Raw genomic sequence first — 18,507 nt, forward strand, 5'->3', positions numbered from 1 at the left:
AGGTCAAATATGATGGCAGAATATAGTATTAACAGTAAGAGTCTTGGCAGTGTGGAGGATCAGAGGGATCTTGGGGTCTGAGTCCATAGGACGTTCAAAGCAGCTGCGCAGGTTGACTCAGTGGTTAAGAAGGCGTATGGTGTATTGGCCTTCATCAATCGTGGAATTGAATTTAGGAACCGAGAGGTAATGTTGCAACTATATAGGATCCTGGTCAGACCCCACTTGGAGTACTATGCTCAGTTCTGGTTGCCTCACTACAGGAAGGATGTGGAAACCATAGAAAGGGTGAATAGGAGATTTACAAGGACGTTGCCTGGATTGGGGAGAATGCCTTATGAGAATAGGTTGAGTGAACTCGGCCTTTTCTCCTTGGAGTGATGGAGGATGAGAGGTGACCTGATAGAGGTGTATAAGATGATGAGAGGCATTGTTCATGTGGATAGTCAGAGGCTTTTTCCCAGGGCTGAAATGGTTGCCACAAGAGGACACAGGTTTAAGGTGCTGGGGAGTAAGTACAGAGAAGATGTCAGGGGTAAGTTTTTTACTCAGAGAATGGTGAGTGTGTGGAATGGGCTGCAGCAACAGTGGTGGAGGCGAATACAATAGGGTCTTTTAAGAGGCTTTTAGATAGGTACATGGAGCTTAGTAAAATAGAGGGCTATAGGTAAGCCTAGTAAATTCTAAGGTAGGGACATGTTCGGCACACCTTTGTGGGCTGAAGGGCCTGTATTGTGCTGTAGGTTTTCTATGTTTCTAATGGGGCTGCAAGCGTGGTGACACTTACAGGTTGTCCTCAGCACATCCCTAACACAAGTAGCACATCTCAATTTATGTTCCAATGTACATGTGAGAAATAAAGATAATCTCCCTTATCTACCTAGCCATCTATCTCTCCCCCTTTCTCCCCCTCTGTACCCTTGTCCCCATTCTCCCCCTCCCCTCCAACTCTCTCTCCAGTCTCTCCCCCTCTCTCCCCCCCTCTCCCCCCCTCTCCCCCCCTCTCCCCCCCTCTCCCCCCCTCTCTCCCCCCCTCTCCATTCATTCATTCATCCTGGATGACTTGATCTTCTGCACTTGAAATTAACTATGTGGAAAAACTGCCTCTTGTTAACCCTCAAAGTCCGTTTCTTATCACATCCACAATACACATATGCATCACGTTAACCCTCAAAGTCCGTTCATTGTCATATCCACAATACACATATGCATCACATTAACCCTCAAAGTCCGTTCATTGTCATATCCACAATACACATATGCATCACATTAACCCTCAAAGTCTGTTCATTGTCACATCCACAATACACATATGCATCACGTTAACCCTCAAAGTCCGTTCATTGTCATATCCACAATACACATATGCATCACATTAACCCTCAAAGTCCGTTCATTGTCATATCCACAATACACATATGCATCACATTAACCCTCAAAGTCTGTTCATTGTCACATCCACAATACACATATGCATCACATTAACCCTCAAAGTCCGTTCATTGTCATATTTACAATACACATATGCATCACATTAACCCTCAAAGTCCGTTCATTGTCATATCCACAATACACATATGCATCACGTTAACCCTCAAAGTCCGTTCATTGTCATATCCACAATACACATATGCATCACATTAACCCTCAAAGTCCGTTCATTGTCATATTTACAATACACATATGCATCACATTAACCCTCAAAGTCTGTTCATTGTCACATCCACAATACACATATGCATCACATTAACCCTGAAAGTCTGTTCATTGTCATATCCACAAGTACACATATGCATCACATTAACCCTCAAAGTCCGTTCATTGTCACATCCACAATACTCATATGCATCACATTAACCCTCAAACCCCATTTATTGTCACATCCACAAGTGCATATATGCATCACGTTAACCCTCAAAGTCCATTCGTTGTCATATCCACAATACACATATGCATCACATTAACCCTCAAAGTCCGTTCATTGTCATATCCACAATACACATATGCATCACATTAACCCTCAAAGTCCGTTCATTGTCACATCCACAATACACATATGCATCACATTAACCCTGAAAGTCTGTTCATTGTCATATCCACAAGTACACATATGCATCACATTAACCCTCAAAGTCCGTTCATTGTCACATCCACAATACTCATATGCATCACATTAACCCTCAAACCCCATTTATTGTCACATCCACAAGTGCATATATGCATCACATTAACCCTCAAAATCCATTCGTCGCCACGTTCACAATACACATATGCATCATATTAACTCTCCAAATGTAGGATGAGTACCATGTTGTGCATCGTCTTGTTAACTTACTGCTAGTGACTAATACTTGCACTTAATTCACTCAATCTGACTATTAGTAGCAAACATGCAGTTAATTATTCAAAGTCCTCAGAAATGTCTTCCAATCATTTCCTAAATTCATGCTCTAGTTAATAAGTGAGTTGGGGAAATGTGCTAAAGTTTGAAAGAGATGTGGTGAAAGACTACATTGAAGTACAATGAAATAAATTTAAGCACTTAGTTACATTTGCTTTATTTAAAGGAATGTCAAACCCGGATGTGATCCGCTCACTAGAACATGGCTATCGAATGCCACGTCCAGAAATGTGCCCCACAGAGCTGTATGACATTATGATGAAGTGCTGGAAGAACAAAGCAGAAGAACGTCCCACTTTTGAGTACTTGCAGAGCGTTCTTGAAGACTTCTTTACAGCAACAGAGAGCCAGTACCAGCAGCAGCCATAATGAAGTGCTGATATGAACACAATTGGACAATGCAAAAAAAGTAACTCAAAACATCCATTTTTAGTTTTGACTCATTAAGATCTGCACTTGCATTTTTGCACCACATCCAAAGAATGAATCATTTTTAACATTATTAACTGTAGTCAATGTGTTTTCAATGTTAAATATTTTCAATGACATTTTTTAATGTGTAGTAACAAATATTCTAAAAAATCTTTTAAAAATCGTCAGTTCTTGGAAGGCTGAACAAAAGGTTTATTTTTGCTGAAATAATGTTTGAAATAATATTGGTACTGTATATTCATTGTCATCGCAATTTATTTTTTATTGTGCACTATTTTTATACTGAAGGCAGTACTCCCATGTCAGATTCTTGGCTATAGTCCCTTAGGCAACTATATCGATTAGATATTTCATAAATAGAAAAATAATTGAATTATTTCTGAACCACATAAGGATCTCATAACATGGAGTGTTTCTTTAACATACATAGTTGTTGTAGTCACCTACGCAGTGATTATAGGAAATAACTTAATCTATTTGTAAAAATCTTGAATCATATATTCCCAAAATCTGTAGAGTATAGAGAGTTGCTTAAAAAATAACAGAAGCATTTGATGATCACAAATATTTTCAAAAAAACCATAAGACATAGGAGCAAATTTAGGCCATTTATTGCATCGAGTCTGCTTGGCCATACGATCATGGCTGATTTATTTTCCCTCTCAGCCCCATTCTCCTGCCTTCTCCTCATAACTGTTAATGTCCTTACAAATCAAGAACCTGTCAATCTCCACTTTGAATATACCCAATGTTTTAAATATTCCCTATGTACCTATACGTATATCTATCAGCAGATCAACTAGCCTGTGGAAGGACAAGAGTTAACAATAAAGGTCCAAGAATGTGCATCTGATCATCTGAATGTTTCCAGCATTCTGTTTCTTTTTTGGTTTCAGATTTCCAGCATCTGCAGTATTTTTGATTTTGGTCCATATTACCATTCTGCTCATCAGCATTGTGAGGCTTCCATAAAAGAATGTTTAGCTTTAGACCAAAAAAAAAGACAGAAGTAGAATTAGGCCATTTGGCCCATTGAGTCTATTCCATTATTTGATCATGGCTAATTTATTTTCCCTCGCAACCCAATTCTCCTACATTCTCCCTGCAACCTGTGACACCCTTACTAATCAAGAACCTATCAACCTCTACCTTAAATATACCCATTGACTTGCCTTCCACAGATTAACACCCTCTGGCTAAAAAGAAATTCCTCCTTATTTCTGTTCTAAAAGGTCATCCTTCCATTCTGAGGCTGTGCCCTCTGGTCTCAGACTCTTCCATTATTAGCAACATCTTCTCCAAGCCCACTCTATCCAGGCCTTTCAGTATTCAGTAGGTTTCGATGAGATTTCCCCTCATTCTTGTAAACTCCAGTGAATACAGGCCCAGAGCCATCAAACACTCCTTGTATGTGAATTCTTGCATTCTTGTAAACCTCCTCTGGACACACTCCAATGGCAGCACATCATTTTGTTTTTTACATAAAGGCCAAAACTGTTAATATACTCCAAATGTGGTCTCCCCAATGCCTTATAAGGCATTACATCCTTATAAAACGTTACATCCTTGCTTTTATATTCTAGTCCTGATGAAATGACTGTTAGCATCACATTTGCCTTCCTTACAACTGACTTAACCTGCAAGTTAACCTTTAGGAAATCCTGCACCAGGACTTCCAAATCCCTTTGCACCTCCAATTCCTGAATTCTCTCCCCATTTAGAAAATAGTCTAAGCCTTTATTCCTTCTACCAAAGTACATGACCGTATGCTTCCCTATACTATATTCCATTTGTCAGCTCTCTGCCCATTTTCCAAATCCGCTTAAGTCCTTCTGCAGACTTCTGCTTTCTCAACACTATCTATGGCTTTACCTATCTTGCTCACAAAGCCATTAATTCTGTCATCTGTCATTCTGTAATATATAATATAAATATTTGTAGACCCAACACTGACCATTGCAGAACACCGCCTGTCACCGGGAGCCAACCAGAAAAGGCCCCCTTGATTTCCACTCTCTGCCTTCTGCCACTCAGCCACTCTTCTATCCATGTTAGTATCTATTCTGTAATGCCATGGGATCTTATCTTGTTAAGCAGCCTCAAGTATGACACCTTGTCAGAGGTTTTCTGAAAATCCAAGTAAACAATATCCACTGATTCTTCTTTGTCTATCCAGCCTGTTACTTCCTCAAGAATCCAACAGATTTGTCAGGCAGATTTCCCCTTAAGGAAAGCATGCTGAATTTGTATCATATTATCATGTGCCACCAAGTACCCTAAAACTCATCCTTAATAATAGACTCTAACTATTGTGCCAACCAATGAATTTAGGCTAACTGGCCTATAATTTCCTGTCTTTTGCCTCTCTCCGTTCTTAAATAGCGCAGTGACACTTGCAGCTTTCCAGTCTTCCAGAAATGACTCTTGAAAGATCTTTAATAATGCCTCTACAATCTCTTCATCTAATTCTTTCAGAACCCTGGGGTGTAGTCCATCTGGTCCACATGACCTATTTATCTTAGACCATTCAGCTTCCCAAGCACCTTCTCCTCAGTAACAGCAACTATGCTCATTTCCAATCCCTAACATTCTCGAATTTCTGACATACTGCTGGTGTCTTCCTTAGTGAATACTGACAGAAAATACACATTCACTCAGCCATCATTTCTTTGTTCCCCGTTAGTACCCCTCCAGCATCATTTTCTAACAGTTGATATCCAGTCTTGCCTCTCTTATATATCTGAAAAAAACTTCTCGTGTTCTCTTGAACATTATTGGTTAGCTTATCTTGATATTCATTTTTTCTCTCCTTGCTTTTTTAGTTGCCTTCTGCTGGTATTTAAAAGCTCACAATCCTCTAGCTTCTAACTAGTTTTTGCTATATTGTATGCTATTTTTGCTGTCTTTGACCTGCCTCATCAGACATGATTGCCTTGTTCTTCCTTTAGAATGCTTCATTTTCCTTGGGATGAAATGTTCATGTGTCTTCTGAATTATTCCCTGAAACTCCAGCCATTGCTACTCTACCATTATTTCTTCTACTGTCCCTTTCCAATCAACTTTGGCCAGCTCATCTCTTGTGCCTCTGTAGTTACCTTTGCTCAACTGTAATACTGATATATTCAATTTTAGCTTCTCCCTCTCAAACTACAGGGTGAATTTTACCATATTATGAACACTGACTCCTAAGGGTTCCTTTGCCTTACGGTCCTTAATCAAATCTGGTACATTATACAACACCCAGTCTAGAGTTTCCTTTTCCCAAATGGGCTAGACCACAAGCTGCATGAAAAAGCCATCTCATAGGCATTCTACAAATTCCTTCACTTGCAGTCCAATACCAACCTGATTTTCCCAATCTCCCTGCATATTGAAATCCCCTGATACCATTGTAACATTGCCCTTTTTACATGCCTTTTCTATCTCCCATTTTAATTCATACATCGTGTCCTGGCTACTATTTTCAGGCCTGTAATAACTCCCAGCAGGGTCTTTTTACCCTTGCAGTTTCTTAACTCTACTCACAAGAATTCTACATCTTCCGATCCTATGTCACTTCTTTCCAGAGACCATTTCATTTTATACCAACAGAGCCATGCCACCCCCTCTAACTACCTGCCTGTCTTTTCAATGTGATATTTATCCGTGGATATTTTGCTCCCAGCTGTGATCTTCCTTCAACCACTATTCTGTGAAATGCACAATGTCAGACTTAACAACTTCTAGCTGTGGCACAAGCTTATCTACTTTATTTTGTGTACTGTGTGCATTTATATATGACATTTTCATTCTAGTAATCACCACCCTTCTTCTCAATTTTGATTCTATGATGCCTAAAGGTAAATTCTTATCCTTTTCTGAAATCTCTCTTATTCTTTATTCTGGAGACTTTAGTAGCCTCGCCTCCACTGTCTTTCCCTTTTTATCCATACTTCTCCAAGCTATTGAACCCATCCCCTACTAATTAGCTTAAAGCCCAATCTACAGCCCAAGTTACGTGATTTACCAGGACCCTGGTTCCAGAATGGTTCAAATGGAGTCTGATCCATTGGAACAACTCCCTCTTTAAGGGAGCTGTTCCAATGGGATTGGCTCCACCTGAATCCCCAATAAGGTTATGACAACTAATGGAATATCTGCCAATTCCTCTTGTGTGAAGTTAACAATGTTAAGAAGGTAAGCTCAGGTAAATTCAGAATACTGAGCACTAAAGTGTTCAGCAACCAATTTCTGAAAAATTGATGCTCTTAGCCCAAAGCTAAGGCCCTGTCAAAACAGAAGGCTCCAGGTTGATTTGGCTGGAGGTTAGAGTATTTGTTCTGTTGGAATACAAATAAGCAAGCCCACAGTCCAAACAAAATGCAGAATGTGCAGTTTAAAGTGTGAATTACTGGAAAAACATTCATTTTTCAGCAACGGGAACTGTACCTGCTGCAAATCTGAAGTTGCTGGAAATCCGGGCAACACACACAAAATGCAGGAGGAACAGAGCATCTGTGCAAAAAAAAAGTACCCTCCTGCTGAAGGGTTTTGGCCCGAAATGTCGACTGTACTTTTTTTCCATGGATGCTGCCTGGCCTGCTGAGTTCCTCCAGCATTTTGTGTGTGTTGCAGGGTAGTCCAGCAGGATTGCTTTGAAGCAGAAGGACTGTTCCGGAAATTGGGCAGCTTGACAGAGAAAGAGATTGCTACTGCAGCCAAACTAGTGAAGTAATTCAAATCTATAATTTTTTTTTAAAGAGCGTGAATTTTATTGGCCTCTTTTATTGTTAGAATATATTTGTTTTTAAGTTTTTTAATCAGGTGTGTATGTTTTGGGAATAATTTATAGCAATGAACGTACTAGGTGTCATTTGTGCACATTGTAGCTTTGCTCAGTATGGATTAGAGTATGCAGATGCTTTAAGGTTTATAAACTGCATTTATTTTTCACATGGCTTGAAAGCATGAAATTATAATTCCAAAAATACATAATGTATATTTCAATGAAGGCTTGAAGTGTGAAATAAAGTGCCTTAATCTCAATATTACTTGTTCTGAAATTTAACAAATCAAAAATGTGGAATTAATAGTAATCCTATATACTGAAGTGTACAAATTTATATCTGATCTTTATAAACATTTTCATAGCCGTCTTCATTTTTAGAGTGGACATATCAGCAATATTTTCTTGTATGAACTTTTAAGTTTACCCTTCCATCAGCAAATACAATGGCCAGCAATCCCAGCAAAAAGCAAAAGAGAATCCAGGCTCGTATTTCCCCATTGTCCCGGGAAACTCGTTGGAAGGCCATAAGACGGTAACATATCTGAGCACAATTAGGCCATTTGGCTCTTTGAGTCTGCTCCACTGCTTCAACAGGACTGATCCATTTCTTTCTCAGCCTCTCTCCCCAAAACCCTTCATGCTCTAACTAATCAAGAATCTATCAACTTCTGGCTCTCTGGCTTAAGAAATACCTCCTCATCTCCATTCTAAGTGGACGTCCCTCTATGTCCTCTGGTCCTAAACTCCCCCAGTATAGGAAACATTCTCCCCACATCCACACTCGATAGGATTCAATGAGATCACCCGTCATTCTTCTGAGTTTCAGTGTGTACAGGCCTAGAGCCATCAACTCTCCTCATATAATAAGCCTTTCAATCTCGGAATCATTTTTGTGAACTTCCTTTGAACTTCTTTCCAATGTCAGCACATCCTTTCTTAAACAAGGGGCCCAAAACTGTTCGCATTACTCCAAGTGTGGCCTCACCAGTGCCTTCTCTAGTCTTCTCAAAATGAATGCTGACTGTGTATGTGCCTTCCTCAACTCTGACTCAACCTGCAAATTAACCTTTAGGGAATCCTGCACAAGGATTCCTAAGTCCCTTTGCACCTCAGAATTTTGAATTTTCTCTCTATTTAGAAAATAGTCTATGCTTTTATTTCTTCTACCAAAGTGTATGACCATAAACTTCCCCAAATTTTATTCCATCTGCCACTTCTTTTCTCATTCTCCTAATCTGTCCAAGTCTTTCTGTGGCCGCTCTACTTCCCAAAAGCTACCTGCCCCTCCAACCATCTTCATACCATCAGCAAACTTGGCCACAAAGCTATTAATTCCATCAATCAAATCATTGACATATAATGTAAAAAGAAGCAGTCCCAAAACAGATCCCCATGAAACACCACTGGTCACTGGCAGCCAGCTAGAAAAGCCTCCCCTTACTCTTACTCTTTGCCTCCTGTTGAGCAGCCAATGCTCTATCCATGCTGGTATCTTTCCTGTAATACCATGGGCTCTTAACTTGCTCAGTAGTCTCCTGTGTGGCACCTTGTCAAAATCCAAGTACACAACATCTGCTGATTCTCCTTTGTCTATCCTGCTTGATATTAAAGAATTCCAACAGATTTGTCAGGCATGATTTTTCCTTAAGGAAACCATGCTGACTTCAGCCTATTTTATCATCTGCCTCCAAGAACCCCAAAAACTCATCTTAACAATCAACACCCAACATCTTCCCAACCTCTGAGGTCAGACTAACTAGTCTATAAATTCCTTTCTTCTGACTCTCTCCCTTCTTGAAAAATAGAGTGCCATTTCCAATTTTCCAGTCCTCCAAAACCATGCCAGAATGTATTGATTCTTGAAAGATCATTACTAATGCTTCCTCAATCTCTTCAGTCACCTCTTTCAGAACCCTGGGGTAAAGACTAAGTGCTCCAGGTGATTTATCTACATTCAGTTTCCCAAGCACCTTCCCCTACTCTTCTCCTCACTTTCTACTGCCCCCTAGTATACTTAAACTTCCAGCCTACTGCAAGTGGCTTCCACAATGAAGACTGATGCAAAATGCTTATTCAGTTCATCCACTATTTCGTTGTTCCCCATTACTACCTCTCTGGCATCATTTTCCAGTGATCTGATATCTATTCCTGCCTTTCTCCGTTATTCTTTATATATCTGAAGAACCTTTTGGCATCCTCTTTAATATTATTGGTTAACTGACCTTTGTATTCCATCTATTCCTTCTTTTTGACGTTTTTAGTTGCCTCTGTTGGTTTATAAAAGCTTCCCATTATTTTCTCCAACTTCCTCCAACTTCCCATTATTTTTTGCTCTATTATATATCCTCTCTGGCTTTTATGTTGGCTTTAACTTCCCTTGTCAGCCATGGTTGTATCATCCTGCCTTTAGAATACTACTTCTTTGGGATGTATCTATCCTGCACCTTCCAAATTGCTCCCAAGGAACTCCAACCATTGCTGCTCTGCCATCATCCCTACTGGCATCCCCTTCCAATCAACTTTTCCCAGCTCCTCTCTCTCATTCCTCTGGAATTCCCTTTACTCTACTAACTCTACTCAACTGGACTTTAGTTTTTCTCTCTTTCTAGTTGCAGGGTGAATTCTATCATATTATGATCACTACCTCCTAAGGGTTACTTAACCTTAAGCACTTTAATCAATTCCAGTATATTGCAAAACACCCAGTCTACATTTGCTGATCCTTTAGTGGGGTCAACCATGTTCTGCTCCAAAAAGCCATCTTGTATTCATTCTACAAACTCCCCCTCCTGGAATACAGCATCAACCTGATTTTCCCAGTCTTTCCATAACATGTTGCCGCATGGCCAAGTGGTTAAGGCATTGGTCTAGTGATCTGAAGGTTGCTAGTTCGAGCCTCAGCTTAGGCAGTGTGTTGTGTCCTTGAGCAAGACACTTAACAACACATTGCTCTGCAACGACACCAAGCTGTATTGGCCCTTGCTCTTCCCTTGGACAACATTGGTGGTGTGGAGCATGGGCTCCAAGTCTCCCATACAACCCTGCCCAGGCCTGCGCCCTGGAAATTTTCCAAGGCACAAATCCATGGTCTCTCGAGACTAATGGATGCCTATTACTTGCATAATGAAAACTCCATGACTATTGTAACTTTGCCATTTCAACGTGTATTTTCTATATCCTGTTGTAATTTGTGGCCCACAACTTTGGCTGCTGTTCAGGGGTCTGTATATGCATCCCATCAGGGTCTTTTCACTCTTGCAGTTTCCACAACAATTCTACACCTTATGATCCTAAGTCAACTCATTCTATTTCATATACAACACCACCCCTCTGCCTGTCCTACCAAAACAAACTGTATCCTTGGCTCTCAGCTATAATCTTCTTTCAGCCATTTTTCAGTGATGCCTACACCATCATGCCTGCCAATCTGGAACTATGTTGCAAGTTCATCTACCTTATTCCATATACTACGTGCATTCAAATATAGCACTTCCAGTCCCCTATTCATTACTCTTTTTGATTTTGCCCCTTTTACATTGCAGTTCATCTCTTTGACTGCCTCTCCTTGCTAGGAGTCTCAGTACACACTGTCTCTGTTTGTAAGCCAAATGCTATCACACCACAATACTCAGCCCTATCACTCCGGGTCCCATCCCACTGCCAGATTAGTTTTAACCCTCCTGAAAAGTTCTAGCAAACCTGCCCGCAAGGATACTGGTCCCCTTGGGTTCATGCATAATCTATCCCTTTTGTGCAGGTTGTACCTTCTCTAAAAGAGATCCCATTGATCCAGAACCCTGAAGCTCTGCCCCCTGTATCAGTTCCTCAGCCAGACATTTATCTGCCAAGTCACCCAATTCTTACCATCACTGGCAATTGGCACAGGCAGTAATCCAGAGATTTCTACCCAGGAGGTCCTGCTTTTCAGCTTTCTACCTAGTTCCCCAAAAAATCTCTTGAAGACCTCCTCACTTTTCCTACTTAGGTCATTGGTGCCAATATGTACCAAGATTTCGGGCTGCTAACACCCACCCCCTTGGAATGTCATGGACCCGATCCGAAACATCCCTTTACCCTGGCATCTGGGAGGCAACATACCATCCAGGTATCTCTATTCCTCTGACTATGGAATCTCCTATCACTACTGCAGTCCTCTTCACCGTTCTTCTCTTCTGAGCCACAGCACCAGCCTCAGTGCCAGAGACCCAGTCACTGTGGTTCCCTCCTGGTGGGTAGTCCTCCTCAACAGTATCTAAAACGGCATAGTTATTAATGAGGGGAATGCCCACAGGTGTACTCTGTTCTCGCTCCCCATTTCCCTTTCTTCTCCTGACAGTCACACAGTTACCATTCTCCTGTAACTTAGGCGAGACTATCTCCCATCTATCATTTCCTCAGTCTCCCACGTGAGGTGAAGGTCATCAAGCTGCAGCTCTAGTTCCTTAATGGGTTCTCTGAGGAGCTGCAGTTCGATGCTCCCGGTACAGATGTGGTTATCCGGGCAGCCGAAGGTCTCCCAGAATTTCTACATCTCTCATAAAGAAGGCAACACAGCTCTTGGAGCAGTTTTCTCTGCACTAACTCTGCCCTAACAGGTAAGGAATGAACAATAAAGAAGAAGAAAAAACTTACCAGATACTTAACTCACCCAAGCCTTATAAATCCCAAGGTCTGCGAATTAAATATTTCTTCTTTGTGAAACACAAAGTCGAAGGATTAGTGAGAATTGTCCATCCTGTGTACCTGACCTATTCATTACTTCCTCCGATCTTTCAGTTTTAATACAGGATATTAGTTGCTTTAGACCTTGGAAATCAATAGAATTCCAAAAGCAAAATGCGATGTCTTCGAGATTCAAGTCTATTTAGTGTCATTATCATCAAAAAGATTGTTACTCCAGATCCAAAGCAACATTAAAAAACACAATAAATAAAAAATAAGGGCAATCCTATAAAACATAATGTAACAGTAACTGTAGACTGGTGTATATACATACGATTAGCATACATACATAGACTGATTACATATACATGAACTAATGCTAGGTGCAGGAGTATCTAAACATAAGATGACTCTGACAGGAAATGATAAAATGACAGTGATTCTTGGTAAGAGAAATTCTTGTTGGCAGCAGCCTGACATATGAAAAGACAGTAGGACATTGACAGTGTCAGTGTAGGTATGAGATGTGGGGTGTAAGCGTGAAGTGGCAGTGCTGAAGGGCTGTGGAGATGAATGGCTGATGTGGATGTAGTGGTGGTTGTGAGTGTGGTGGGGTGGGTTAATAAGTGGGTGTATTGATCAGCCTGATGGCTTGGGCTAAGTAACCTGATGTGGTCAATTTTCGAAACAAAATAGCATTTAAAACATGTCTTTTTAATTTTGTGGTATAAACATGATAGCTAAAAAAATGCTCCAATCTCAGATCGGAATTTTGAAATACCTGTTCAGAAAAAAATCCTTAGCTCTTTGAGCTCTTACATTTCCAGAAGCAGAAAACACTGGAAAAATTGTACACTTCTATGAATGTTTCTTAATCTGATTTTAAATTATCGGTAAAGCACATACTGAAATTGAGTAGTGTGGTAGCAAAGTTTTCCAATTGCAATTTTGGACCGTACTTTACCTGTCCCAATCACAATGGGTTAAAACAATATGATTTGGAAAGAGTTCAAGACCCCTGGTTTCAACACTGAATCAGGCAGAATGAGGAAACACAAAATCAACAGTGTCCATCAGGATAAGGATGTGAAAATCATTCATGGTCTCTTTTTTGTTTATCCAGTGATATTCCAACCTTGTTAGTTTTGTGCAAGTGAGTATTAGCTGGGGATGAGATTTCACAAATAGTCATAAGATGTCCATCAGCTGATAGAAGAGAAAACGATTAAAATATCACATCAAAAGATGTATAAATTGTTTTGATGAAAGCCATTGGTCTGAAACAGTAACACTATTTCTCCTTCCAAGATGCTGCCTGACCAGCTGAGTATTTCCAAAATTGCCATTTTCATATTGTTAAGAAGGCGTATGGTGTGATGGATTTCATCAACCATGAGATTGAGTTCAAGAGCCGTGAGGTAATATAACAGCTCTGTAAGACCTTAGTCAGACCCCACAGAGTACTATCTTTAGTTCTGGTCATCTCATTACAGGAAGTAAGGTGGAGGATAAATGCGTGGCTGAGTGATTGGAAAAGTTGGCAGGGATTCTGATTTCCAGATCATTGGGACCTCTTTTGGGGCAGGCGTGACCTGTACAAAAAGGACGGATTGCACTTGAATCTGAGGGGGAACCAATATCCTGGCGGGGAGGTTTGCTAAGGCTATTGGGGAGAGTTTAAACAAGAATTGCTGGGGGGTGGGAACCAAACTGAAGAGATGGAGGAAGGGGCTGATGGCTCACAAATAGAGAAAGCTTGGAGAGTGCAAGAGGGAGGATAGGCAGATGATAGAGAAGGGATGTGCTCAGACTGATGGTTTGAGATGTGTCTATTTTAATGAAAGAAGCATCATGAACCAAGCAGATGAACTTAGAGTGTGGTTCAGTACTAGGAACTGTGATGTTGTGGCCATTACAGAGACTTGGATGACTCAGGGGCAGGAATAGCTACTTAGAGTGCCAGGCTTTAGATGTATCAGAAAGGGCAGGGAGGGAGGCAAAAGAGGTGGGAGCGTAGCACTGCTGATCAGAGATAGTGTCATGGCTGCAGAAAAGGGGGAAGTCATGGAGGGATTGTTTATTGAGTCTCTATGGGTGGAAGTCAGAAACAGGAAGGGGGCAATAACTCTACTGGGTGTTTTTTATAGACCACCCAATAGTAACAGGGACATTGAGGAACAGATAAGGAGACAGATTCTGGAAAGGTGTAATAATAACAGGGTTGGCGTGGTGGGAGATTTTAATGTCCCAAATATTGATTGGCAAGGGATTTAAATGGGGTGGAGTTTGTTAGCTGTGTTCAGGAAGGTTTCCTGGCACAATATGTAGGTAAGCCTACAAGAGGAGAGGCTGTACTTGATCGGGTATTGGGAAATGAACCTGGTCAGGTGTCAGGTCTCTCAGTGGGAAAGCATTTTGGAGATAGTGATCACAATTCGAACTCTTTTACCATGGTGTTGGAGTGGGATAGGAACAGACAAGTTAGGAAAGTATTTGTAGCTCTCGCTTCAGCTAGCGGCTTAATATAGAGGGTGATAGCCCCCGGCCCAGCCATACTTAAGAAATCTCATTTGGGTGGATGCTGCGTGATGTGTCCCCTGTTACAAATCAGTACCCCGAAATAGCAAACAGTACACAATATGTGATTAAATGATTGAGCTTTATAATTCTTATTTTGACTATATGGTAAGTAAAGAAAACAAAAAAAAAGAAAAAGGGCCCACTTTCATGAAACAATCTATTGCGCAATGTTGGAGCTCCCTGATAAACCGGTCGTCCACCATCAACCTCCTCCGATCGTCGAGGACCTTCAGACCCTTGTTCCAAGTCCAGGCCGTCCAGCGGTCTACCAACTCTCCATTCGCGTCGTCTCTCCTGATCTCTTCCCCAGCAAAAGACCGCAAAAATCTCTCTTCCAGACTTACAAGGAAGAACAACATTTCTCTCATTAGATAGCCCCAGCATTCTAAACACCATTATCACTAGTCATAACTCAAACATTGCTGCTACAGAGAAACCATTACATTAGCAGTGAAACCTTACAGCACGTTACACATTTAATTGGAGTCAGGAGAAATATGAAGCTATGAGGCAGGAACTTGGAAGCATAAATTGGGAACAGATGTTCTGAAGGAAATGTACAGCAGAAATGTGGCAGAAGTTCAGGGGATATTTGCGTGGTGTTCTACATAGGTATGTTCCAATGAGGCAGGGAAAGGATGGTAGGGTGCATGAACCTGTTGAAAATCTAGTCAAGAAGAAAAGAAAAGCTTATGAAAAGCTCAAAAATACTAGGTAATGATAGAGATCTAGAAGATTATAAGGCTAGCAGGAAAGAGCTTAGGAATGAAATTAGGAGAGCTAGAAGTACCCATGAGAAGGCCTTGGTGGGCAGGATTAAAGAAAACCCCAAGGCATTCTACAGGCATGTGAAGAGCAAGAGGATAAGATGTGAAAGAATAGGACCTATCAAGTGCGACACTGGGAAAGTATGTATGGAACCAGAGGAAATAGGAGAGGTACTTAATGAATGCTTTGCTTCAGCATTCACTACGGAAAAGGATCTTGGCGATTGTAGGGATGATTTACAGCGGATTGAAAAGCTTGAGGATATAGATATTAAGAAAGACGATGTGCTGGAGCTTTTGGAAAGTATCAAGTTGGATAATTCTCCGGGACAGACACCCCCCAGGCTACTGTGGGAGGCGAGAGAGGAGATTGCTGAGCCTCTGGTGATGATCTTTGCATCATCAATGGGGACTGGAGAGGTTCTGGAGGATTGGATGTTTGCGGATGTTGTTCCCTTATTCAAGAAAAGGAGTAGAGATAGCCCAGGAAACTATAGACCAGTGAGTCTTACTTCAGTTGTTGGTAAGTTGATGAAAAAGATCCTGAGAGGCAGAATTTATGAACATTTGGAGAGGCATAATATGATTAGGAATAGTCAGCAGGGCTTTGTCAAAGGTAAGTCGTGCCTTACAAGCCTGATTGAATTTTTTGAGGATGTGACTAAACACGTTGATAAAGGTAGAGCAGTAGGTGTAGTGTATATGGATTTCAGCAAAGCATTTGATAAGGTGCTCCATGCAAGGCTTATTGAGAAGGTAAGGAGGACCAGTGGTGTGCCTCAGGGATCTGTTCTGGGACCCCTTCTCTTTGTGATTTTTATAAATGACCTGGATGAGGAAGTGGATGGATGGGATAGTAAATTTCCTGATGACACAAAGGTTGGGGATGGTGTGGATAGTGTGAAGGGCTGTCAGAGTTTACAACGGGACATCGATAGGATGCAATACTGGGCTGAGTAGTTTCAAATGGAGTTCAACCCAAATAAGTGTGAGGTGGTTCATTTTGGTAGGTCAAATGTGATGGCAGAATATAGTATTAATGGTAAGACTCTTGGCAGTATGGAGGATCAGAGGGATCTTGGGGTCCGAGTCCATAGGACACTCAAAGCTGCTTTGCAGGTTAAGAAGGCATACAGTGCATTGGCCTTCATCAGCCGTGGGATTGAGCTTAAGAGCCACAAAGTAGTGTTACAGCTATATAGCACCCTGGTCAGACCCACTTGGAGTACTGTGCTCAGTTCTGGTCACCTTACTACAGGAAGGATGTGAAAACTATAGGAAGGGTGCAGAGGTAATTTACAAGGATGGGGAGCATACCTTATGAAAATAGGTTGAGTGAACCCAACCTGTTCTCCTTGGAGCGGTGGAGGATGAGAGGTGTCCTGATAGAGGTGTATAAAATGATGAGAGGCATTGATCATGTGGATAGTCAGAGGTTTTTTCCTAGGGCTGAAATGGCCAGCACGAGAGGGCACAGTTTTAAGGTGCTTGGAAGTAGGTACAGAGGAGATGTCAGGGGTAACGTTTTTACACAGAGAGTGGTGAGTGCGTGGAATGGGCTGCCAGCGTTGGTGGTGGAGGCGGATGCGATAGTGACTCCTGGATAGGTACATGGAGCTTAGAAAAATAGAGGGTTATGGATAACCCTAGGTAATCTCTAAAGTAAATACATGTACGGCACAGCATTGTGGGCTGAAGGGCCTGTATTGTGCTGTGGGTTTTCTATGTTTCTATGTTTCTAGCTAATATAAAGTATCCATCTCATCTTCAGGGTTGACTTCCTACCCAGTGAATCTTCCGCCCTCCCACCTATCCCCCAATTTCCTGGCTAACTGTTTTCCCACACATTCTCCATTCTTTGCGATAGAGCAAGTTTACAGATGAGTGCTCCTTGTGCAAGGATTAGTGTGCCAGCCTTAGACCTTGTGCATGATGAAGCATCATTGCGGTAGTACCTCATATATAATTAGTGTGGTTATCCCACAACCTCACCCCCATCCAGTCACCTCATTCCTGTGCTTAGTCTCTTTAATGTGCATTAAGACCCTTATCTGCTGTGTTGTCCCTGTTCAATTACTTCTCAAATTTCCCAAATGAAGGTTGAAATTCACAGTAATAAGTATGAATAAGCCCAGGAGCTCGGGGGCCCATTGGAAGTGACAGCTCATAATGGCTGAGGAAGAAAAGAAACAGTTTTTTTAAAAGGGGAAAATCTAACTGGAGCAGAGTATTGGAGGAACAACACCACCACCTAGTGTTATAATGAACAAAAGTAAATCATGGGAATTAGAAGTTTTGGTAAGAAGGTGGGAGTTTTGGTATAGAACAAAGCCTGATGTTGTAGAGCTGAAGTTCTGAAAGAGGCAGCTGAAGAGATTATGGAGGCATTAGTAATGATCTTTCAAGAATCTCTAGACTCTGGAATGGGTCCTCAGACTGAAAAATTGCAAATATCACTCCACTCTTTAAGAAGGGAGGGAGGCAGAAGAAAGGAAATTATAGGCCAGTTAGCCTGATTACCATGTTTGAAAGATGTTGGAGTCTATTATCAAGGATGAGGTTTCAGGGTATTTGGAAGCAGATAGAAAAATAGGCCAAAGTCAACAGGGGAAACCTCGCCTGGAATTCTTTGAGGAAATAACAGGCACGTTAGACAAAGGAGAGTCAGTGGATGTTGTTTATTTGGATTTTTAGGACTTTGACGAGTTGGCACCCATGAGGCTGCCAAACAAGATAAGAGCCCATGGGATTACAGGAAAAGTACTATTATGGATAGAAGATTGGCTGACTGATAGGAGGTAAAGAGTGGGAATAAACATTGCCTTTTCTGGTTGGCTGCCAGTGACTAGTAGTCTGCCAAAGGGGTCAGTGTTGGAACCACTTATTTTCATATTGCA

General features: G+C 41.3%; 1 protein-coding gene across 1 annotated transcript in view; it reads left to right on the forward strand.

Moving 5' to 3' along the window:
- LOC140736101 (tyrosine-protein kinase HCK-like) overlaps window positions 1–7,858 on the forward strand; it is a 153,710-nt gene extending 145,852 nt beyond the window's left edge. Inside the window, exon 13 of the mRNA XM_073061864.1 lies at window positions 2,568–7,858. Within this exon, the coding sequence (XP_072917965.1) occupies window positions 2,568–2,770 (203 nt within the window). The 3' untranslated portion in view covers window positions 2,771–7,858. The remainder of the gene's footprint in view (window positions 1–2,567) is intronic.
- The last annotated feature ends 10,649 nt before the right edge of the window (window positions 7,859–18,507 follow it).

The sequence above is a fragment of the Hemitrygon akajei genome, chromosome 11, assembly GCF_048418815.1.
Source record: "Hemitrygon akajei chromosome 11, sHemAka1.3, whole genome shotgun sequence".
NCBI classification, from domain to species: Eukaryota; Metazoa; Chordata; class Chondrichthyes; order Myliobatiformes; family Dasyatidae; genus Hemitrygon; species Hemitrygon akajei.